This window comes from Zeus faber, assembly GCF_960531495.2.
Source record: "Zeus faber genome assembly, chromosome: 20".
Lineage (NCBI taxonomy): Eukaryota > Metazoa > Chordata > Actinopteri > Zeiformes > Zeidae > Zeus > Zeus faber.
In genome coordinates, this window is record NC_137207.1 from 23,912,828 (window position 1) to 23,937,859 (window position 25,032).

A 25,032-nucleotide genomic window follows, 5' to 3' on the forward strand; every position below is an offset into this window, starting at 1 on the left:
GCTCGCTGGTGTGACCTGGCCTGACCGACCATGATGAAGACGGAATCCACCTCCAAGAGCGCCGGCTCCGGCTCCACGCTCCGGAGCCCGTCCCCGCACCGCAGCGCCTACGAGACGGGGATGCAGGCCCTGAAGCCCGTCAAGGACCACGCCTCCAACGGGGGGGACCGGGACCCGCAGCTGGACCCGGGTCCGAGGGGCCGCAGGTACGGCTCCAACGTGCACCGCATCAAGAACATGTTCCAGCAGATGCAGACCGCGCCGCCCGCCGCCGATGCGGAGGGCGGAGAGGGGGACGGTGACGGGGACGAGGACGTGGACGTGGTGGAGGACGCCGGCGCCGGCAGCGTTAGCGGCGACAGATCCGTGCGCCTGTCTCTTCCCAGAGCCGGCAGCCTCAACGAGAACGTGGACCACAGCGCCCTGCTCAAGCTAGGGGGGTCCACCGTGTCCGAGCGCGTCCACAGGTTCGACCCCAAGGCGGAGAACGGGCACCAGCGGGCTTCGTCGCCCAGCTACTCCAAGCTGCAGGAGACCCGCCGGATCTTCGAGCAGCAGCAGGAGAGGCAGGAAAAGCACCACCTGGCAACCACCCGGGTCCTTCTAAAGACCGACAAGGCCTCGTCGGGGTTCCAGGACGGCGGCGGGCGGCTGGACATGGCCCGCTTCAACGGCAGCACAGAGTCCCTGGACAGCCTGGACGCCTGTGAGGCCGTGTCGCCAACCGTCAGCCAGCTGAGCGCCGTGTTTGAGCGCGCCGCCGAGCTCCGCAACAACCTCCACCGCCTGTCCTCCACGCCACCGCTGCCCTCCTCCCGCGGGGTCAGCGCCAAGGTGGGCGTGCTGAACTCCAAGATCATCACTAAGAGGGCCAGGGCCTTCCCGACGAGTCACCACCACCACCAGGAGGACAGCGAGCAGAAGGAGCAAGAGGTTCCTCCCAGGAGCCTGCGGGGGAAGACCACACCGCCCTGCGAGAGCCTGAACAGGGGGCAACAGCGGGGTGAGGGCGCCCCGACCGCCATGTTAGACCCGAAAGGCCTGGGCGAAAAGACAGTCTCAGATGCGGGCGTAGAGGTCAAAGGTGATGCAAAGTGCTCTGAGGACAAGGAACCAGGTGACGGCGGCTTCCAAGGTGACGCCCATGTCTCGCTGGAGAACGGGAACACCGCCGCCGCCGGCCTCATCCAAAGCTCCCCCAAAGGGGGCATTGGGGAGATGGGCACCAAGGACGAGGTGGCGGAGGAAGACAGGACTCTGAGGGAGGACCAGTCGGGGCGAGAATCGGTGGATATCAGTGCCTACAGCGCCGTGGGGGAGGACTTCGGCGGGGGGAGCCAGGCGGAGGAGGAAGAGGAGGAGGAGGAGGAGGAAGACGATGAGGATGACCGCTACGATCCAGAGTCCAGCTGCGTGGAGATCACCGGGCTGCCCGCCGAGGAGGAGCCGCCCCCCTCCAGGAAGATCCGCTTCAGCACGGAGGCCATAAAGGTGAGAGAGTGGAGGATGCGGAGGCTCGCAATCACAACAGCGGCTTTGATAACATCACAGCACCCGCCTTTTGTCCCCTATCCAGGTGTCACTTAGCACGACGCCAAAGCCCAACCTGCACAGTCCAATCCAAATAAGTCAGCTAAACGACCGCATTTTAAATGTGTGTGGATTGGATGACTCTGAAGAGTAATTCCTAAGTAATGCAGCGGCAAATGAAAACCACTTGCAATTATAAGCAGTAATGGTGAACAGATGTGTTCTTTAAAGTGTGTTAATAATTACTCCAGCTTCTGTGGATAGTAAATTATCAAGGCAGTGCATTAATGTGAGTCCTCACTGCAGTCAACTGCATCGACTTGTGAGTGAGTGAGTGAGTGAGTGAGTGTGTTTGCAGCAACATTAAGGGAAGCCATTACAAGGTTGTAGGCAATTTGATTGTCCATCCTTATTATTTAACTCATTCTGTGCTATCTCTGATTTCTATCAGTTCCATTTTAATTTCTTCTTATTGTTATTATTATTATTATAATTATTTATTTTAACCTCCTAAGCGCAGGCCTGCTGCACAGCCTCCCTCCACAGTCATGGTTTTTCTAGCTAGCCGCTAACGGACGCCCTAATGTTCCGACTGTTGATGTCTCTGAAAATGATGCCGTGTAGATACTTATCGCGAAATGTAGCTGCCCTGTCTGCAAATAATTGTTAGGGGAAGGGAACAGAGGCCTGGGTTAATTGGCGCTCCGACCCATCGTGAGAGAAACGTAGGCCTACAACGCCAATTAAAAGTGATATCTGTGAGCCATTAGTGGAGTCCGATTTTTATTTTCTATTACTACAGAAACAGTCCAACATTTAGTGACTGCAAGAGAACGGAGGAGAAAGAAGGAAAGAAAGAGCAAGATAGCCGGAGGGAAAGAAAATGATGTTGAGATTCCTTCATGGGCCACTGAGACCGAGGAGAAGGAGAGGAGGGAGTTGTGGAGCTGATTTAAAGAGCCTCTCGCTGTATGGACTGGGTGTAATGACCCGGAGAGGAGCATCAGACTCTGGCTTCCTGGCTCACGCCACCACCACTCAAGTTAAAAAGTTATTTTCGCTCCCCCTCGTCCATCCCATCTCCAAACGCACAGGGCTGGAAAAAAAAACCAAATGTGCCCCGACTCAGGTCCAATCTCACGAGCAGAATTATTGCGGCCATTGCAGAGGAACCCACGTTGAGTTATTTAATGCCAGGGCCTGGCCTGGCCTGCAGTCAAACACCAACCATCAAGCTGTCGTTGCCAAGACTGACAAACTGGTTGCAGAATTTGGTCACTTTTATAAACGAGTGCATCAGTGCGTCAGGATAACTTACTTCCCCTGGCGGAAATATTTTTGTTTACATGTGAAAACTGACAACGGCGCAACCAGAACTGCACGTGATTATTGACAATTGCCCAATGTCCAGGGCAACTGGGCAACCTTTATTGCCGGGTCGTAGGGCTTGGCGATGTATCCATACGATATTAATGTCGTGATATGAGACAAAGTATTATCTGGGATTTTGGTTATGGGAATATCACAATGTAGTTAAATTTTGTCTTTCAGGCTGCATTACTGCAATTTAGTAGTAGTAGCAGTAGTAGTAGTAGTAGTAGAAGTAGAGGCATTCGAATCAATGCTGCTAACTGCTTTGGTTATAACCACACTAATATCTTGTGTAACATCTTATGAAAGCAATACTCATCCAATAGTCATCCCCAAAATACTGCAAATTGCAAAAATACTTGGTCTGATATCAGATTTTTTCAGGATCACCCCAGCCCTATTTGACCACATTATATTATGGTCCTCAGCGAACAGTGGGCTTGATGCCGTAGTGACTCAGAACGGCCTCGACGTGGACGAGCGTTGGGGTGGGTCCCCCCTCGTCTGCAAACGGCGGCGGCGTCAGTGCGCTCTTCCCTCCGCACGGTTCAGATGTCACGCCGCTGTCGAGCGGACGGATCCCCCCCCCCCCCCCCCCGAAACAGGAAATGCCCGCGCTCTGCCATTTTTAGCGCATATTTTCTCCCCCCACCCTGCGTTATGTTTTGATCGCAAAGCCACAATTTAAGGCCTGTTGCGGCGGAGGCGGCCGGCATTCTTTTTGGGACACAAATGCAGCCCGTTTGTGTCCCCGTCTGGGACTGAGCGGCCCTTTTACAAGGAGCCAACGCTGCTCCGGCTGCAGAGTTCACACTATAGCCGCTTTGTTCGTTTTCTCACAACGCCCTCGTTCTGCTCGCTCCCTCGTTCCTCCTCACTCTCCCTTCTTCTCGCTCTCCCCATCTTGTGTTTGTCACCAGTCTCCTACTGTTTTTAAAAATAGCTGGTGCAGTCGTCGTCACAGACATGGCTCCCCACCTCCTGTGGCAGGGAGCCGCCTCGCATGTCTCGTGTGTGTGTGTGTTTGTTTGTTTATTTGTTGTTTTTTTCGATTCACGCTTGTTCGATTTCTCCCGTTTTTGGTGCCAGTGTACGGTACCAAATAACCGCTCCTCCTCAAGCCTCTTGGAACACCGACTTTTCACTTATTCATCCCTTTCGAGGATGAGAGGTTTTCAGAAAAATGGAAAAATAATGTATTATTGGATGATCCGCGGATTTGTGGCAAGTGGCCATTGTGATCAAGAGAATGACAGAGAGAGAGAGAGAGAGAGTGATGGACTCTATCCATCTGTCTGTCTGTCTGTCCTTCTGTCCGTCTGTCCGTCTATACTATGATTCATTTCCATCTTGTTCTACCTGTCCTCATCTTTTGTCCCTCTTTATCTTTCTCTCCTCCCTGCCCTTCAGTCTTTCCTGTATTTTCTCAGCCTGTTTTTCCTCAAAATGATAGTCATCAGCCCACCTATCAGTACTTTTTCACAATAAGGCAAAGCTTTGCAGCCAATGAAAAGGGCTCTGATCGTCGGCCAGCTTGCGTGTCACGCTCTATATCCACTTGAGCAAGTTTTAATGATTAAACCTCAACGCTCGTGTTGGCGGTTCGAGTGAACCTGCCCAGGAGATGTCCACGCTGTGAAACACTATACGTAGAGTGCGGCGTCCTAAACGTGTCCTGAACTCCATCCGTTTGACCCGGCTGGCGGGCCACACTTTCACACGTTATCCGCAGAGTGCAGACAGATTATCAGCAAGGTCACACCGCCCCACATCCCCGTTCTGCAGATCTGCTCGCTGGAACACTGTTGATGTGAGGCGTCCGCTGGCCCCGCTCGCTCAGGTTACTGCGACAAACCGGGTTACGTAACGCCGCTGCGTGCGCTGCCTCGTCTGCATTCAGCGCGCAGCGCACAAATTATTCCCATGGCGGTGTGCGATAATGTCAATCTGGAGTCCGTACGGACGTGGACTGTATGTGGGCCCGCCTCGTGGCCTCCCCCCCCTCCTCCCCCCCGCTTCTCCGGCTCCGCCTCCGCCTTGTTGTTGTGCTGCGCTGGCCTCCATCGCCGTCCTTATTCATAGGCTGCTCTCCCCTGTCGACGCTCAGCTTAAACATCTCCTGACCAAGCTCGGCCTGCCAAAACAGACGTGCTCTGGCGCTATGCAACCGTTACCATGACAAAGCCACCGTATCCACTTTACTGGCTGGAAGGGGAACGGTACGGGCAGCGTTTGGGTCGTCTCCCAAGTTTCTGTACGTTGCACATCTGGGATAAGGATTATCTTGCAATTTTTGCAGGATTTGGAAGCAATTACACCTGCACCCCTCTGCTGATGGAGGCTCATAACAATACAGATAACAATTTGGGATCTTGTCATGATGGAAGTAATTATTAATATTATCATAATTATTTTGTTTTTTACACACAAAAATCTGATTTTCAGATTTGCGTCATGTGTTTGTTTTCATGCTCATTGGCGAGCTCTCACAATAGTGGGTTATTTGCAGAAGAAAATGAAGGTCTCCATTTTGGAGCCTGCACATTGTGTTAGTAAAGTCAGTTTTTTTTTCGATTAAAAATCACCGGCAGAAAGGGTGTTGTGGAACTACAACAAGCTTGCATGCCAAAAAAAAAACGCTGAGACCCGACAATAAAACAACAGGCCAGGCCCTGGAAATTATGTAGTGTTGGGTGCTACGTAGAAAGGCTGTGCGGTGTGGAAACCAACCGCTGCTGCCGCCTCCACACATCCTTTCTGCCCCGTCCAAAATTAGATCTGTTTTTGGAAAAGTCAAGGAATAAAGGCGCAGGGCAGATGCCGCAGCCGGGGGGCGGGGAATCAAACAGCTGGAGTAACCTGCTCGGAAAAACACTGCTCCCATGGTGTTACCAAACCTCAGACTAGCCAGAGAATCATGGATGTTGGAGTGGTCCTTGGTCCATACCGACCCTGCTGAGCCAACCCCAGTCATGACAACTGCAAACTGGTGCTTGTCAGGTGCTGGATGTTTATTTTAATTCCTTTGTGCAAATCTCAGGTGGATGCACTTTGCAGACACAAACACGAGCTGTTAGCTGGTGAGCTAGTTCAGCCAGCAGCACCACAGAGCCTGAGTGGCGTGTAGTAACCAGTAACCATCTAGTAAAAAGACTGCTCCCACGGTATTACCAAACCACAGACCAGCCAGAGAACCATTGACGTTGGAATGGTCCACGGTCTATGGTCCATCCCAATCATGTCATTCCACCAATCCCAGCCACAGCAGCCGCAAAACTGGTGGGTTGTCACGCACTGGTGGTTGTCACGTTTTTAATTCCTTTTTGCAATCCCAAGTGGATGCACTTTGCAGGCACAAACACAAGCTGTTAGCTGGAGAGCTAGTGCAGCTAGCGGCCCCACAGAGCTTTAGTAGGACATCCCATGTGGCTGGTAGCGGAGGGAGGGAGGGAAGAACGGAGCGAGGGAAGGAGTTTCCTGGCCATCTGTTAGCTACTGTGACCTACTATCTGCCACAACTGGAGCAGCGTCCAGCCAGAGCTCCGCCCGTGGAGCCCAGCCCCCACCCTGCTATTGCCTTAATCCCAATGTTTGTCTTCCAACAGGGGGGGAAAGGCGTCCAGCTCTTACTGGCGTCCAGTCTGGACTTCCATCCCCCTGCTATGCCTGTCCAGGCCTGCAGTACAGCGCGGCGGCATTGCGTTGGTGTAGTGTTCAGCGTGTAGCGTCAGAAAGGGGTCAGGAAGGTCAAGTGGGATCCTATTAGTCCGTCTGTGTTGTGGGTTGTAGGATCTGCTCAACTCTCAGGAAGGAGAGAGATCTCCGAGTGAGAGAAAGTTGACTGGCCTCTCAACTTTGTCGTGGTGTTGCCGAGGTTGCACTAGGAAATAAAACAAACACAACTGATTGTATTTGTTTTTTTCTTCCACCCCTCCGTGAACGAACCCGGTTTGATCCCCTGAAGGAGCGTGGACGCACCGGCTCCAGCCTCCTGATCTGTAAAGCACCAGAAGCGATTTTTATCTGCTGTTACTGACCAGCCATAGGAGGCCAGCACACTGTACTGTAGGGTGTGTGTGTGTGTCTGTGTGTGTGTGTCTGTGTGTGTGTGTCTGTGTGAGTGTGTCTGTGTCTGTGTGTGTGTGTGTGTGTGTCTGTGTGTGTGTGTCTGTGTGAGTGTGTCTGTGTGTCTGTGTGTCTGTGTGTGTGTGTGTGTGTGTCTGTGTGTGTCTGTGTGTGTTTGTAATCCACATTCTGCTAATCCCTCTAAATACAAAGGTAACCTAAATCAGAAGCCATCAGACCGCTTCGCAACAAACACTCTAGACAGACAGACAGACAGACAGACAGACGGACAGATAGATAGAAATATACATAGATAGATAGAAACATAGATAGATGATAAATAGATAGATTATAGATAGATGATAGATAAATAGATAGATAGATAGATAGATAGGTACATAGATAGATGATAGATAGATAGATAGGTACATAGATAGATGATAGATAGATAGATAGCCTCCCTTCAAGGATGAATAAAGGATCTAACCCTAAACGTAAACTTGTGATGCATTGTTCATTGTTTGCCTTAGGGTTATTGTTACACACACACACACACACACACACCTAACCTAACCAAACAATGAACAATGTATCACAACATCCTTCCAGTGAAAAATAAACAATAAATGTAAACCTAAGCATGAACAAAAAGCAATGAAATAAACCTAAGATAATAAATCAACAATAAACAAGACAAAATGGCAACATATACAGTAACGAACCTAAATGTTAACGAGAAGATAGGGAACATTTCAACGTACAATAATCTGACAATACACTATCATAAAGAAACCCAACCATAAACAAGAACAATCGACTGAAAAATAAACAACGAATAATAACAAATTGACAATGACAACAACAAATAAGCTCCAGCAGTCTGCTGTTGACCAAACAGTTGATGGAATTGACCTTTAGTTGAATATTTGGTGATTACTCTTGGTGCATTCACATTCATTCATTCCTTCACGGTTTGGATACGGACCATGTCTGAATCATAGAAGCGGATTGATTGGATTGATTTCTCCCCGGGGGGGGAATAGCCCTGAGGATGGATGCTGTTGATCTGGGAGGTGTTGCTTTTCTGGTTTCTGTTTTTTTTTATTTATTATTATTTTTTTTTGTCGTTCCGGACGTTGGGTAAGCTGCTAAAAGCTGCTGACTCAAAAGCCACTTCATCCTCTTAAATATCTATATTAATATTCCATATAGATGTGTCATCGCCTGCAGAGAGAGAGAGAGAGAGAGAGAGAGAGAGAAAGAGAGAGAGAGAGAGAGAGAGAGAGAGAGGTAACTAGTTCTAACTACTCTACTACTTGAGTACAGTGCACCCATAGTGGTTCTTTAGGGAGTTAATTTCTAATAAAGTGCTGTAAGTACTTTGAGATACTTTTGGAGGTCTTTTAATATTGCTTTTTTTCCCCACATTTCTGTTTTCACTTTCAGATATATAGATATTTGCCTAGATAGATATAAAGATACTCAATTTGGATCAGTTTTACTAGCAGATAGAAAAATGTGAAAATAAAATAAATACAAAGTGTGTGCAGGACCGAAGGGTTAGTGAGGGCTTCTAAGAAGCGGCCGACTCTGGTGTGTGTGTGTGTGTGTGTGTGTGTGTGTGTGTGTGTGTGTGTGTGTGTGTGTGTGTGTGTGTGTGTGTGTGTGTGTGTGTGTGTGTGAATGGCAGCTGCAGCGGCTCCATTAGCATGCAGGAGGTGCTTATGTAAAGTGTCACAGTGACTGGAAAGCTCTGTCTCTGTTCTCTCCACAACAACTTCCACATGCTCGTCCGTGCTTCTCTCTGATTATCACATTATTACACCGCTATACATCATTTTCGTACAGAGGTGTATTGTTTGTTCCTTTTTTTTTTTTAGGTTTTTTGTGTATTGCCATTTTTTTCCCCTATCTTGTAATTTATTTATTTATCCTTTATTTATTATGTAAATGTAAAACTTGTTGGTGTGCCCACTATGAGCACTGTTTGTCAAAAGGAAGACTATTTGGCTATTTTTGTTTCATTCTTTTTTCAGTAAACCGTTTCAGCAATGTACCAGTCTTTCAGCCGAATGAAACTCATTCTGATTGTCCACATGCCGGTTCATTGTGTCTGTTCAGCCTGTTTTTTTTCGTTCTGGTTTTTAGGTATTTGCCACCTACCCCAATGAGGACTACGACCGGCGTAACGAGGACGTGGATCCCATGGCGGCGTCGGCCGAGTACGAGCTGGAGAAGAGGGTGGAGCGGCTGGACCTGTTCCCCGTGGAGCTGGAGAAAGGTGCCAGACAAATAGTACCCCGAAGAATCTCTCTAAAAATGTATATATTTAATGTACATGTTTTATCCCTCTTCAGTCCACAATATGTCTTCACGGGACTGGTCCCATTTTACTGGTCCAGTGTTCAGGACGCTTCATGTTCGCCACTAGAGGGCGCTACCCTGTCCGCTTGCAAAGGCTATTTTGGTCAAAATGCGATTTATGAATTTTTTTTTGTAACCTATTTCTTTTCTCAATGTTTTCTTTCCTGTGTTTTTAAATTTATTTTATTTTTTTGCAATTCATGGTGTTTTTGAGTTTTCAATTGGAATCAGTCGCGCTCTGATTGAAAACTATGCGAAAGAGAAGTTCAGCTAGAGGGAAATATTTCTAAATTGTAATTTATCTTTACTGTATATTTATATATTTATGTATATATTTATATTTATTTGTTTAATTTTTAATATATATGACATTTATATAACATTTTATATATATATATATATATATATTATTGTATATATTATATTTAGAAATATTTAGAGGGAAATTGTATTCATTTTTATTATTTGTAAATAATACATTTGGCTTTGTAAAAATAATTAGGCTCTGAAACCCCAGAACATGGAATATAGAATATATTTTCACATTACTTATTTTCAATCAATCCAAAAATGATCTTGCCATGGACACGTTTGTCCTTATACATTGACAAAACTCCTGAATGCCACAAATAATTACAGTAAAGGTCAATTAAATATAATGTCCCGTAATGTACCAAAACTAACCAATTCTACCACCAATTCTGTAATATACTGCACTAAAATCCTCATCACTTTAGAATGATTTATTTCACAAGCCCCATTCCTCACAATTATTACGTACTCTACTATAGTTTATTGTCTTCTATTTGCTCTATTTCACTCCAAGGTACGAAAGAATATAGATGTCAATAGTAAATGGCCTTTCAGTCCAGCATGGTGACATTCTCCAGGCAGATAAAGTGTAGCGGTGCGAGTTATTGTGCATTAATATATTTATAGAAAACTATATATAGAATTGTGTATAGGGGGATGTAAAACACTGGATGCTGCTATTGGTGGACGCTGGAATATGTTTCATACTAGCAGATAAACACACTTTGATGTTTGCTTTTCTAAGCTCTATAGAATATACAGTATACAGTTTATAAATAATTGCAGCAACCCAGAATCTAGGACTTTAATCAGTTATTCACTATTCCCTTAAAACATCACTTCTTAATGTCACACAAAAGCAAAACAATAAGATGAAATATTACCTGTTATTTTTGTGACAAGATAGAATGAAGGTGTCTTCGGTAATCCTCATAGAATTTAATGTTTTAAACACATAATTGAATGTCGTTACTTCAGCTTAAACGGACAAAGAACCAGACTCGGCATCTGTTTATTTAGCCATTTTTTGGTTGCCCCATTGTTGTAAAGTAGCATAAGAAAGCTAAAACACAAAGAATATTGCTGCAAGTTGTGGCTGTAGGTATTCGGGATAAATATTGTTGGGATATTTCTGCACAGGATGAATAAATATTTATGGACAAAGAATCCATATCTGATGACCGGGCATGGTGATGGATCCTGGTGGATTTTCAGGGCTTGAATATCTGTTTTGTGCTTTTGCGTCCAGACGGTGACGGTCTGGGCATCAGCATCATCGGGATGGGGGCGGGGGCCGACATGGGGCTGGAGAAGCTGGGCATCTTCGTCAAGACGGTGACGGACGCAGGAGCCGCGCACAGGGATAACAGGTACAGTCCCAAATGCAGAAATTATATCTTTTTTTATAACATCTGGGGCTCAGCGCTCGTTTCATTTAGTTTCGTTTCGAGTGTTTTTTTTGTCCTGGTACAGATTTCGACTAATTTGTTTTGCCCGTTCAACCCACGCAAATCAATCTCCCAAAGCTGCTCGCGGGTGCAATTGGTTGTCATGACGCTATACATGACTATTAGGGATCGTCCAGTCAGTTACACTTTAAAGACAAAACACACCTCAGGGAGTGAAGTAGGTAACATAACGGATACGTGGCTTTTAGACAAAACACACCTCAAGTTCCATCAAGTGAGTTACACTTAAAATCTTATCATATTTGTGCTTTAGCCGAAGCCAAAAAACGCCCTCTTGTTTTGTTTTTGACCCTGGTCGGATATCGACCGCTTTGTTTTACCCGGTCAACGGGCACGTTAAATCAATAAATCAAATAAATTGTTTCGGGATGAACGCTCCGGTGTTAGACCTCCCAGTGCTGGTCGAGAGTAAAGTCAGATAACACTGGAGCTACACATGTTTCGTTGATTGTGCTGGAAAACCTTCCACTGTGTCTGGACTCAAGCAGTTCTGCTGAAATTCCTCCGCCTGGATGTGAAAGACTGATGATCATTAATCATCCCTTCATTATAATACACACTTCTTTTAACATTGGTAGTATGGGTGTTTGATGATGAAACAAATATATACATGGATAGATAGAGACAGAGAGGCAATATGCAACACACCTTCCAAAAAACAATAAACCTGTCAGAAATGTACGTTCTGACAAAAAAGAGGAAAAATGAAATAATAATTAAACAAGGACACTTGTTATTTTGTTCCCTTTGTCTCATATTACAGCTTGTCTCAAGATCTGAAAGCATTCGGTGTGATGAATACGCGTCAATAGAGGTGACCAGGTCGGGGGCTGTGGCAGATCCACCTCCCAAACGCCACCCGGGTGTTTTCAGGGCCCTCCGGCACAGGCGGCGGGGTTTCAGACGTACAAGTTTATTGTAGAGAGTGGGCTGGTTGGAATAAGCCCGGGAGCAGATGGACACGTGTCGTGTCAGGTGCTCCTCTCCTGAGTGTGTGTGGGGAGGGGGGTTTTACCTGTTGCCCATTAGAACAACCATGGAGCAACAGGCGTGCAGCCGCTCCGATCCCGGGCCCCAGTTACTCAGACCCAGGACAGGTGTGGCTGCTCAAACCACACGTCCCCCACACCACAGGACAAACACTTTTTCACGGCACGTCATTTGCATGTGGTGTTATGCGGAAATATTACAATACAGTATTGAAAAACATCTGCTCCTCCTCACCAGGATCCAGGTGAACGACCTGATCGTGGAGGTGGACGGCACCAGTCTGGTCGGGGTGACGCAGAGCTTCGCTGCCTCCGTGCTGAGGAACACCTCGGGAACCGTGAGGTAAGTCACACCTCCTCAGACAAAAGACATGTCAGGAGCTGTCAAGTCGGTTACGCTTTTAAACAGAATGCACTTTGTTTTGATGTGAGCTGCTGAGACACTGCAATTTCCCTGTCTGTCTGTCCGTCCATCCGTCCGTCTGTCTGTCTGTCTGTCTGTCTAAATGCTGAGAAAGCACAGCGAGCCGTCACTCAGCTGAGTGCAGCTATCAAGTTGAGCCATAACAGCCTTTTCATTTCCCAGTCCACTCGCACAGACACATTCCCTGACCTGGCCTTGTTTGTTCAAAGTGACATTTTTATGAATAGGCCGGGTCCCACGGGGTTTTTCCTGCACAGAGGGTCACAAGGCGGCCGCCTCCCGTCAAATTTCGTGCCGCCTCCAGCCCTCCGACAGGTGTCTCCTTTGGCGTTGGAGTACGTCTCAAAACCCGCGCAGGCACAGAGCAGCATCGGCGAGCGGAAAAGCGTCCTCGCGGGGGAGCGATCCTGCTCCGCCGGCACAAACGTGGTCCCATGAGCACGGGGTGATTGGAAACATGACACCCGGGTAGACACGCAAATCTTTGCCCCATTTACGGCGTGAGGCTCTGACATGCGTTGGAGTTCCAGACATTTTACATGTTTACATATCAAAAAAATTATTATAACAATAATAGTATAAAACCATCATTTATAGTGTCAGAATAAGGAGATGTGTTCTTAATTTATAAGGATAAAATAAGAATACATCTCTTTTGTTTAGTCTCATATTGAGGTCAGCATTTTCCTTCCTGTCTTCTGATTGGTTCATGGATCACATGACATGACATCACACACACGGTTCCAAATAAGTCAGCGCCGAGTTGGAAAGAAACCGAGTAAGTAGCAGATATAAAAAAGAAGTAACCATTTCATCTGGTCCTTCTACCTGCGTATAGGCGCTAATTTTGGTGGAAAAAATGTGTAATTTAATGCCACAGTCTTCATGGAAAACACTATTTTCTGAAAACAATGGCTTTAGACAATGGTCAATGGTCTGATGCAAACAATGGCTGTAATGCAATGTTCAACTGCCCTGTAGCAGGGCCACATTTTGCTGGTTGTGAAATGTGTAAATGAAAGCAAAGGCTTTTATGTTCAACTGCACTGCAAGAGGGCCCCGTGAACTGTAAATGAAAACAATAGCTTGTGTTGTATTTGATTTGACTTTAAACAACTTTGCTGTTTGTTAACTGTAAATAAACACTTTAGCTTTTATCTTGTATTTTATTTAATGTTGAACTGGGCACGGCTTTATGTTTTTTGAAATAAATATGCCTTAACGTGACAATTATCATTCTCTTCAATCATAGAATTATTAGAACTCCTTAAATTACGTTGCTTGTAAAAAGTAGCACACGATCAGGACGTTACCACCGCCGCCTCCTTTTGAGCCAGGAAAAACCCCGTCCTGTTCTCAAAGCCCTTCTCCACCTCTGCAGCTGAATCCATAATGGCTGCGTCATCTTTCTCTATAGGACTCTGATCTTCCCAAAAGTCACACACAACATACTAACAGTTACCGCCAACAGCGGTCGGCCACCAAACCCTGAATTTTGCAAATTCTGTTTGCAAAATGGTGCCTTCCGTGCCACCCGTGGTCCGTCTGCTGAATCTCTAGAGCTCGCTCGGTCTTGTGTTCATGATTTTTCAGTCGTGAAGGGAGTTTCTAATCAACAGGAAGAACCAGGATGTGGTCGAAACCTCATGTTCAAAAAAATAAAAATAACTAATAAAAAATGTTCTGCGGGCACAAAAGGAGAAGAAACTGTTTATCAAAGCGACATACACAGAGCATGTGTTACAGCAGCACTCATCAAAACAATAGGCAATAGTAATAAAGGAATAGGAATAAAAGTATAAAAATTGGCAAGATATAAATTAGGTAAAAAATAATAAAATAAAAGCGCAACATGCAAATCCGCCTCTCGTACACCTATATTGCGCTGCACATAAAGCCTTTTTTTGTCCCTGACGAGCCGACGCGCTGCCTTTTGATGCTCGAGAAGAAAAGAAAAGATTCAGAGAAGGCTGAGACGTCGACGGATCCAGATCACTTTTCTCAGTCTTCGTTTTTTATGTTTTTATTTTTTTCCGTGGCGTTTCCAGGTTCCTGATTGGCCGAGAGAAGCCGGGCGAGCAGAGCGAGGTGGCCCAGCTCATCCAGCAGACGCTGGAGCAGGAGCGCTGGCAGAGGGAGATGATGGAGCAGCGCTACAACCAGTACATGGACGACCAGGAGGTGAGATCTCCATTCTACTTCACACGGAATCCGTAGTCGCGTCCCACGGTCGTATCCTCCCGCCTTTCGACCTGTGTCTGGGTTTCGCATTACAGGGGAAATGGAAGAGCTCAATTTTTCCGGTAGTAGTTTGCTCAGCGGGACATTTCCCATTTTATATGAATGAGAGCTTAAAATTCCCTTTACGGACCTGGCATCCTGCAAGTATTTTGTGTACCAACCACGCAATTCTTTGTCAAAATACGCAGGTACAAAATGCCAGCTGAAACGACGCAAAAAATAAATTTATATATATATATATATATATATATATATATATATATATATATATATAGATAGATAGATAGATGGGTACAAACTGTTCTACCATGAAGTGGATGGCAGGAGAAACGGGGTAGGGATGGTCTTGAAGGAGGAACATGACGAGAGCGTCGGACAGAGTGATGAGCGTGAAGCTGGAAATCGATGGGGTGATAATGAATGTGGTCAGTGCGTTTGCTCCCCAAGTTGGGTGTAAGATGGAAGAGAAAGAAGAATTCTTTAGTGAGTTGGATGTGGTGCTGGAGAGCGTCCCCAAGGGAGAGAGAGTGGTCGTCGGAGCAGATCTCAATGGGCGTGTTGGCCAAAGGACCAGAGACATGGGTGACGAGAAGGTGATGGGTAGGTACGGTGTCAAGGAGAGGAATGTGGAAGGACAGATGGTGGTGGATTCCGCCCAGAAGGATGGAATTGGCTGTTGTGAAAACGTATTTAAAGAAGAGGGAGGAACACAGGGTGACATACAAGAGTGGAGGAAGGTGCACACAGGCGAACTACATCTTACGCAGGAGGTGCAATCTGAAAGGGATTAGTGACTGCAAAGTGGTGGTAGGGGAGAGTGTTGCTAGGCAGCATCGGATGGTGGTCTGGAGGGTGACTCTGGAGGTCAAGAAGAGGAAGAGAGTGAAAGAAGAGCCAAAGATAAAATGGTGGAAGTTGAAAAAGGAGGAGTGTTGCATGCAATTCAGGGAAGCGGTAAGGCAGGCGATAGGTGGGAATGAGTTGTTTCCCAGATGACTGGGAAACAACTGCGGAAGTGGTGAGGGAGACGGCCAAGAAGGTCCTCGGTGTATCATGCGGGAAGAGGAAGGAAGACAAGGACTCATGGTGGTGGAATGAGGAAGTACGGGAGAGAGCAGGAGAGCAGAAGAGGTTGGCGAGGAAGAAATGGGATGGTCAGAGAGATGAGGAAGGTAGACAGGAGTACAAGCTGATGCGGCGCAAGGCGGAGAGAGAAGTGGAAAAGGAGAAGGAAAAGGCGTACGACGAGTTGTATGAGAGGTCGGACAGTAAGGAAGGAGAAAAGGACTTGTACCGATTGGCAAGACAAAGGGACCAAGCTGGGAAGGATGTACAGCAGGTTAGGGGGATGAAGGATGATGATGGGAATGTGCTGACTAGTGAGGAGAGTGTGTTGAGAAGGTGGAAGGAGTACTTTGAGGAGTTGATGAATGAAGAAAATGAGAGGGAGAGAAGAGTGGATGATGTGGGGTCAGTGGATCAAGAAGTGCAGCAAATTAGCAAGGATGAGGTGAGAACAGCATTAAAGAAGATGAAGAGTGGAAAGGCAGTTGGCCCAGATGACAAACCCAGTGGTGTTCCTAACCAGACTGTTTAACACCACCCTGCAAAGGGAGAGGATGCTGGAGGAGTAGAGAAGAAGTGTACTGGTACCCATCTTCAAGAATAAGGGAGACGTACGGAGCTGTAGTGACTACAGGGCAATAAAGTTGATCAGCCACAAGCATGAAGCTGTGGGAAAGGTAAGGAAGCTGGGTTAAGAGGAGCGGTGGGGATCAGCGAGCAGCAGTGTGGTTTCATGCCAGGAAAGAGTGCTACAGATGCAATGTTTGCTTTAAGAACGCTGATGGAAAAGTACAGGGAAGGCCAGAGGGAGTTGCACCGCCTCTTTGTGGATTTAGAGAAAGCATATGATAGGGTGCCGAGAGAGGAGGTGTGGTAATGCATGAGGAAGTCGAAGGTGGCAGAGAAGTACGTAAGAGTGGTACAGGATATGTATGAGGGCAGTCAGACGGTAGTAAGGTGTGTAGCAGGCGTGACGGAGGCATTCAAAGTGGAGGCGGGACTGCATCAAGGATCAGCTCTGAGCCCTTCCTCGTTTGCAATGGTGATGGACAGGTTAAGAGATGAAATCAGGCAGGAGTCTCCGTGGACTACGATGTTCGCGGATGACATTGTGATCGAGTAGGGAGCAGGTGGAGGAGAGCCTGGAGAAGTGGAGGCATGCGTTAGAGAGAAGAGCAATGGAAGGCAGCAGGAGTAAGACACAATACATGTGCCTGAATGGGAGGGAGGGCGGCCAAAAGCTCAGAATGCAAGGAGCGGAGGTGGAGAAGGCGGATGAGTTCAAGTACTCTGGGTCGAGCATCCACAGCAGCGGAGAGTGCGGGAGAGAGGGGAAGAAGAGAGTACAGGCAGGGCGGAGCGGGTGGAGAAGAGTGTCCGGAGTGATCTGTGACAGAAGGGTTCCGGCAAGAGTGAAGGGGAAGGTGTACAGGACGGTAGTGAGAGCAGCCATGTTGTACGGTTTAGAGGCGGTGCCACCGACTAAAAGGCAGGTGGCTGAAGTGGAGGTGGCAGAGTGGAGGACGTTGATGTTTTCATTGGGAGCGACGAGGATGAAGAGGATTAAGAACGAGCACATTAGAGGGACGGCTCAGGTTGGACAGTTTGGTGGAAAAGTGAGAGCGGCCAGATTGAGATGGTTTGGACACGTTGCGTAGGAGAGATGAGAGTTGCGTTTGGGAGGAGGAGGCTGAGGGTGGAGCTGCCGGGCAAGAGGAAAAGAGGAAGCCAAAGAGAAGGTTCATGGACGCGGTGAGGGAGGAGGTGCAGGCGGTTGGTGTAAGGGAGGAAGATGCGCAGAACAAAAGGCGTCGGAGGCAGATGATCCGCTGTGGCCACACCTAACGGGAGCAGCCCAGAGAAGAAGAAGATACATCGATGGGTGGTAATTTAACGACGGAAATCCATCAATACAAAACAATGTCATACATTTGCTGGGTATTTAAATTACATCCCTGGGATTGGAGCAGATGCTACGACCTGTGGTTCTGCAAGCCCTCCCTCTCCTCTCACTCAACATCCGCTGCAGTACTTTATTATCCACTGAGGTGTAAAGCTGCATTGCTGAGGTAAAACGGGAAGCGGGGGAGTAATAATAAAGCACAAAAATGTGACCGTAATGTTAACATATGAACCGTGAGAGGCACCGATCGATGGGCTGGTGACCGTAAATGACCGGTTTGCAGCGTCTGGTATTTTTCAGATTCGGCGCCGATATTGTGCTCATGCTCTCCTACTCGTGAAAATGCTCTGATACTCAAACCCTAAACCCAACGTAATGTAACGTGGCTGCATCAGGAAATGTCGGCTGGAGGTCGTTCGACCATTAGAAGAGTTATTTGTCCATCGCCTGACAATATTCCAAAATTGTGCAGACTGCGTTTCTATCGTTGTCAGCACAGCGGAGCGTCTGCTCCGTCTGCTCCGTCTGCTCCGTCTGATCCTTGTGCCCCAGCTGCGCTCGTGATGAACGGTTCTGCTCCTTTTTTTTCCCAGTAAAACAAGTCGCGGGATTTGATTCAGTCGGTCTCATGTGACGGCAGACTTAGAGTGAACGAGCTTGAGAAGAGTCGGCCATTTCTTTAATTGTAATTTTTTTTGTCATGATTGCCATTGCTGTAAGTATAATAGAAAGGAATATTTGTGAGCTTAATTTGAAGTTTGAACTGGACATTTCCATGTTAGTTATATGTTGTGTCCTAAAAGTTAGTAGGTCAAATACAGGTTTCATTATACTGGAGCTCGGTGACAATTTTATGTTCCGTTTTATTTTATTGGAACTCAGTGACAGTTTAATGTTCTGTTATTGTCCCATAGTCAATAACGAACAATAATATACAGACAGTGTCAAAATCAGCAATCTCACTATTGGGGTAACTGAAAACCGCGGTTACCACAGCCGTCCAATCACGCGAGCGTGATCCGATCACAGGATGTATCTGTCATTGACGCACAGCAGATCACCGCAATCAGATCAGATGATAAGAAAATAAGTTTTCTCCGATCACGGATCTAAGCTGAAAATGCTCCGACGACAACATGAAAGATATTTAATCGTCAGTGTTTTTATTATTGGACGTGCAGTTGAATGAATTGGCCAAAATCGGAATTGGCAGGTCATGTTCGGTAACCTTACGAGATGATGCCTTTCTTGCTGTATGTCCGAATGAGAGGAATGTGTATACTGTATATAGTTAGCCGTAGTAGCTCTCATACGATGTAATTGGCCTTGTTACGAGGCGGCTCCATGTGAATATCTGAGTCATTTAGCTTCAGTAACTTAAATGCCACAGAGACTCCCTGTTACACTATTGGGGTTCACAAAATATTTCACCAAGATGGTCAGGTTTGCCTTTAAAGAGTGTTTGCCAAGTGCGAACAGAAATGACAAATACACACAATTCACTTCTATAAATAGGAGATTTATCGATACCGGATGTGTTGACGTCCGTTGTGAAGGTAAACAACATCCTTATTTAATATACATGATTTATTTACTTCGTTTTAAGCCGCCCTTGACAAATTTTGAATTTCCTTCCCGGGGCCTTGAGCAGGCCTGGAAATTCGGCACCGCAGCGCGTCGCAGCTTCTCAGCCCGACTCGCCATAGCAATGGATGGACTTCCGCTCTGTCCCGCTCGTCTAGGACTGTCTGGGCACCATCTAGAAACGTGCACGTCCAGACGAAACACACCTCAGGGGCCGTCAAGCAGTGGTGTGAAGTAACAAAGTAAAACTGATGTACTTACTTATTTACTGTACTCAAGTATTTTTGGGGAGTATCTGTACTCGAGTTATTATATTTCTGTCGGCTTTTACTTTTACTTAGCGACATTTAGCCCCAAAAAGTATACTTTTCCCCTGAACAACTTTGTTACTCGCCAAAAACTGGGAGCCAGCGATATCAGTGAAGCCAGCTCCCACTAAGTCGCCAGGTCTGCCGTTTTCCCGCGGAATTGGGACACTCTGAAGCAGGGGTCTCAAACTCAACTTACCTGGGGGCCGCTGGAGGTAGAGTCTGGGTGAGGCTGGGCCGCATCAAGTATTCCACAAAGAAAGGGTTTCAAGTATTCAAAAAAAATTCCCTTTCCTATTGCAGCACTCTGCTGTCTTTATCAGCTCACTGATCACTCTTGTTGAGTCCGCCCACTTCCTGAGTCCTCTGTACCGTGCACTGGGCGACAGGATATATTTTCCTTCCACTTAGTGTCACTCCGGAATCACGTTTCAACCAAGTGACTAACGCGTCGGCTAACTTGTCAACAAACACCACCGGACGCTGTCACGAGCCTGAGCTACGGAAGCCCATAAGTGATAAAAAATTTAATAAAACGGCCAGGGCAACGACTCGGCAAACAGGTGCGTGAGAGAGAAGCGCGCCGGCCGCACTAACACTAAACGTTAATGTCAAGTCGGGGGCCACAAAATATCGGCCGCGAGTTTGAGACCCCTGCGCTAAAGCGTTGGAGCGGCTTGTTCCCTTTGGCCCGCGGGTGGGGTGGTGGCGGGGGCCTGTCGGGGGCACCCGGCAGCGCTGCCCCTGCTGGGCCTGGTGTTTTTGTGGCACCGCGGCTGAACGAGCACAGGCTCCTCCCAGAGAGCCCCGGTCAGAGCGGCGCCTCGGAGAGCGGCGCCCTGTGGCACGGCGGCGCCGCGCCAGCCGCACCCCCCGCACCTGCACCCGCACCCACACCCGCAACGGCTGGTGGAGACCCGACACCCAGGGGCGGTACTTACAACAAATGTTTTCTCATGTCGGAGTGAAAGATGCGTCTTATATATAAATATTGGCAACCAGAATAAAGTCAGAGCAAAAAAAGAAAGGTCTGGCTTGTACTTGTGATGCTTAAGTACATTTAATACCATGTAATTACTTTTGATGCTCAAGTACCTTTAATATCAACCGCTTTAAGACTTGCTCAAGTGGTATCTAGTGAGTGACCAGAGTAGTGTTTGAGTAAGATCCCCCCCCGAGCCCCCGTTTCCACCGCCGCCGTTGAGTCAAGTCAAGTCAAGTCAAGTCAAGTCAAGTCAAGTCAAGTCAAATCCGGCTCCGTTTCCCTGAAACGGCTTCTGCTCATCACCCGCAACCTCTTCTCACGGCACCATCACAACCTCGGCCTGGTAACCGTCGTTAGGCTTCCGCGCCGCCTCCGTCAGCCCCCGCCTGGTGGACGAGCGTCACTCTCGCAGGCGGTGTCGGCGTAAATCAAAAAGATAATCCGGTTTTGGGAGAGTGAGGGCAAAATAGGACGAATCAATTCCCGCGCCGCAGCAATGCTTCCTGCGGTATTAATCTCTGCGTCTTATTTTTAGCCTGTGTTTTTTTGTTTTGTTTTTTTGGGGGGGGGGGGGGGGGTCTCGGTCGTTCATTGTCGGCAGTAGGAGGATTGGAGTCGTGAAAATGGAGCCGCAACATGGCCGCCGGTGGCTGGTCCCCTGAAAAGCGTGACAGTTGGTTGTGTGCTACGGAGATCCTCCGCCAGCGCCTCCAGCCGCCTTCCTTCTTTATTCGGCTTCGCCGGCGAATTAATGCATTATTGACAATCCCTTCTTCCTCCTCCGCTCGCAGACGGGCGAGTACGGCACGGACGAGGAGGAGGACGAGGACGAGCTGAGTCCGTCCTACCCCAGCGCCATCGAGGTGTTCGAGCTGGCGGAGAACGAGGACATGTCGCCGCTGGAGACGGATCCCGAGAAGCTGGCGCACAAGTACAAAGAGGTGCGGCGGCGCAGTCCACCCCGTCACGTTGGCGACTGTTTTGCGGTGTGTATGTGTGTTTCTCAACGTCCGGCTTCTCCCCCGCAGCTCCAGATAAAACACGCCGTGACCCAGGCCGAGATCCAGCAGCTGAAAAGAAAGGTGAGCGACGCTTCCGATACCCGCTCGAGACTCTAATGTGCCGTCCTTAAGATTTTGAGTAGCTTCAACGGCTGTAGTCCAGGATGGGATTGGAGGCTGGGACGGTGTTTCTTCTCCTCCTCAGCTGCACCACGCGGAGCAGGAGAAGCAGCGCTGGCGGGCGGACAAGGTGCAGCTGGAGCAGACGCTTCAGGAGAACAAGGAGCGCATGGAGAAGCTGGAGGGCTACTGGATGGAGGCCCAGAGCCTGTGTCAGGCCGTGGACGAGCACCTGAAGGAGACGCAGGCCCAGTACCAGGCCCTGGAGCGCAAGTACAGCAAGGCCAAGCGCCTGATCAAGGAGTACCAGCAGAAGTAAGACTCCATCTTGTTCGGGCTGAACGCCCGTGTTGGGCCCCTTTCCACTTGAAAAAAAACATCAACAATGGAGGCTAGCTCTTGTGTTGCAAGATCAAAATTGCAAGGCCGCACTCAATTCGCCAGTCAGTTCCGGCAGAGTGGCGGCCCTGTGTTCGTCAGAGTAAGCCCGGGTTTTTAGGGGCGGGTTGGGAAGCGCCGGTGTAGCTGATCCTCCTCCACCTTTCACCTTTCTCTCGCTCTCCCCCCTGCAGAGAGATTGAATACCTGAAGAAGGAGACCCAGCGTTGTGCACAAGACGGGGCCGAGGCCTCCCTCCTCAAAGAGGAGTCTGGGCAACTCCAAGAACAGGTGAGGCGTCCGTTTGTCCCTCGCAAGTCCTTTCCCGCTTGAAGAAAGTCCGACGCGAGAGGACGTGACCGCAGCGCGGGCGGAGCCGTGGGACGCGTTCTGCTGATGTCTGGTGAAAAAGATTCTTCGTTGAATGTTGAAAAAGCTCGGACGCCGCTCGCATGAGAGTCGAGCGTCGGTGGCTTCCAACAGCAGCCCTAGCTTTTTTTTTTTTTTTTTTTGTGGTGATGCAGGTCCACGGGTTGTATTTAAACGTTTTTTTTGTGACACACGGGGCTTTCCTCTACTTTGCCTTCAAAATGTTTTACATAAAGTGTTCGAAATACCTGTCATTTCCACATTACCAATGAGTGCTTCTTAAATATTGAGTGTGTGTGAACACATTCATTCATCCATTCATTCCTGTTTGGAGTCGGGCGGTTGTAGAGTCGTGTGACCTGGATGAGGCTCAACCTGCAGACGGAGACGCTGTCTTTCATAGTAAAACCTCGTGCTCATTATATTATATAAAAATGTGAAAATATCTATTATAAAATGTTGAAAATATCTATCATTTCACCATTACTAGTGGTTGCTTCTCAAAAGTTTATTGTGCGTGAAGACCCATCTCTTCAAACTACACCTGGACTGGTCGACCTCACGAGCCCCTCACGCGTCCCTTTTCTTATATTATTATATATTATTTTCTATTTTCCACATGCATCCATATGTATGCGCTGAGATTCCTGATCAACAGTTCGCTACATTGCAGTATTGCGATGAGACGATATCAAGTTTCATATCGCCGTATCGATATGATTTAGATATGGCGCGGGTGCAGTCATAAAATGCCGCGAGAAATCCTTTGCTGGATTTGAACGATGGGCTGTACGACGCCGTTATCAAATTTTGGGGGGAAAAAAGCTTCACTTTACATTGTAAAACATCTGTCTCCTCATTATTATTATGGTTTGTTTTTTTATACTAATCTCGACTGCGTTTCCTCATCTCTCCAACAGGTGGCGGACCTGGAGTGCAGGGTGGAGGAGCTGAAGTCGGAACCTTTATAAAAAAAAAAACAAAAAACAAACAAACGAAGAAAAAAAAAAAAAAAAAAGCCTTTTCTCCTTTCGGTGTCTCTGGAAGATGGAGGACATGACAGTGTTATTGTACTCGCGGTGAAGCGCAGGGTATTTTCTCGTATCAAACTTTCTAAGCTTGGTTTCCGTTTCGCATTCTGTAAACGTTTACCCCCCCAAAGTCCTGTTTCCCCGGCTAGCATCACCCCCAAAACCCCACCCCCAACCCCACCCAGTTGACATTTCATAAATAACGGTTTGATCGGACACAATCTCCCTGTCGAGCTGCAGTTGCGTCGTTTATTTTCTATCTCTCTGGAATCCAGTATTTTAGCCACCTTGTTTTGAGTTGTATTCTTTTCTTTGTTGTGAGTTAGAAACCAGGGTCTGCAGAACAAACAAACCCCTCCTGCTCCTGCTCCTCCTCCTCCTCTTCCTCATCTTTTTGCCTACGTTTTGTGAACATTTCCTTCGTCCGGTTATTCTACCGTATGTGGTTCACGGCGCAGAAGTTGAGTTTGTACATATTTTTATTGTGTATAACACTTAAAACATAATATTAACTAATGACATTGACGATCAGTGTGTAATTTATGTGATAGGAGACGTGGGAATTCTACCGTTGCGGTCCAAGAAAGAGAGAGAGAGTCCAAGGTGTCTTTTTTTTTTTTTTTTTAAATCATACTATTTTTAAATCGTACAATTACCCAACACCTCTGCAGGGTTTTTGCTGTCAATCCTGAAGTCCATCTGCTGCCTACGTTTCAAAGAGCTTCAAGCCGCCTCCCCTCCTTCTTTGTAAGTGTAAAAAACAAACCATCCCAACGAACCCATGTTTCTAAATTCCACAGAGGACCCCATGGAAAACGGACTGTACCGTAACACCGTAACGGGGGGGGCGGGATTTTCCGATGACTTTGTTTTGGTTGTTTCCCTCCCAGAGTGGATTTGTGTAGAACTCGTATTAGTTAGACAAACTACTGATAGAAGAAACACAACTAGACCGGATCAGGGTGGGTGTTGAGAAGCATCTTTTACCAGCAGTTAAAACAAAAAAAAAGTTTTTAGATTTTAAAACTTTTTTCCTCAGTGTCTGGAACCAGCAGCTGCACCCGACACCCCCCAAAAACACTGCCGGGTTCTTACGCCCGTTTCCTCGAACCCCGCGCACAGTGAACTTAGGTCGAACTAATTTGTGTCAACTTCTCATACCAGTACGTTTGTATAGTCCAGACCAAACTGGAATATTTTAATTATGCTCGGTGTTTATAATGTATAACAGCGGCGAAAAATCCAAGCTAACGGAACAAATTGCCCCAAAAAAAAAATATACAAAAAATTAAAATAAAAAAAAAAATAAAAATCAATGGAAGTATTGGAAGTAGGGATGATGAGGGAAGGGAAGGAGGAACTGAAGTGGAAGAAAAGGAACTTACAATGGGCGTGATGAGTATTTTGATAATATTAAGGCTTGTACAGGGCACATGCTTTGCATTGTATGTTTTGTGGAATAAATGGTCAACAGTGATTGTAAACGTGGTCATTATTTTATTATGACAACATTGTTCTTTAGT

At 47.3% G+C, this 25,032-nt stretch overlaps 1 protein-coding gene across 1 annotated transcript; it reads left to right on the forward strand.

The window, feature by feature from the left end:
- On the forward strand, positions 1–24,968 carry LOC307245551 (neurabin-2-like). The gene is made up of 10 exons (XM_080021195.1): positions 1–1,491; positions 9,115–9,247; positions 10,892–11,012; positions 12,339–12,443; positions 14,573–14,705; positions 21,402–21,551; positions 21,639–21,692; positions 21,817–22,046; positions 22,304–22,400; positions 23,399–24,968. Exons 1-10 carry the CDS (start codon positions 31–33, stop codon positions 23,447–23,449), a joined length of 2,535 nt encoding a protein of 844 aa, XP_079877321.1. The 5' UTR covers positions 1–30; the 3' UTR covers positions 23,450–24,968.
- The last annotated feature ends 64 nt before the right edge of the window (positions 24,969–25,032 follow it).

Bases quoted from the DNA above. Each gene is read 5' to 3' on its own strand.
- LOC307245551 (XM_080021195.1), top strand. From the start codon at position 31: ATGATGAAGACGGAATCCACCTCCAAGAGCGCCGGCTCCGGCTCCACG. The intron at 1,492-9,114 runs GTGAGAGAGTGG...TCTGGTTTTTAG, and splicing joins TCAGCACGGAGGCCATAAAG to GTATTTGCCACCTACCCCAA. The intron at 21,693-21,816 runs GTGAGCGACGCT...TCTCCTCCTCAG, and splicing joins TCCAGCAGCTGAAAAGAAAG to CTGCACCACGCGGAGCAGGA.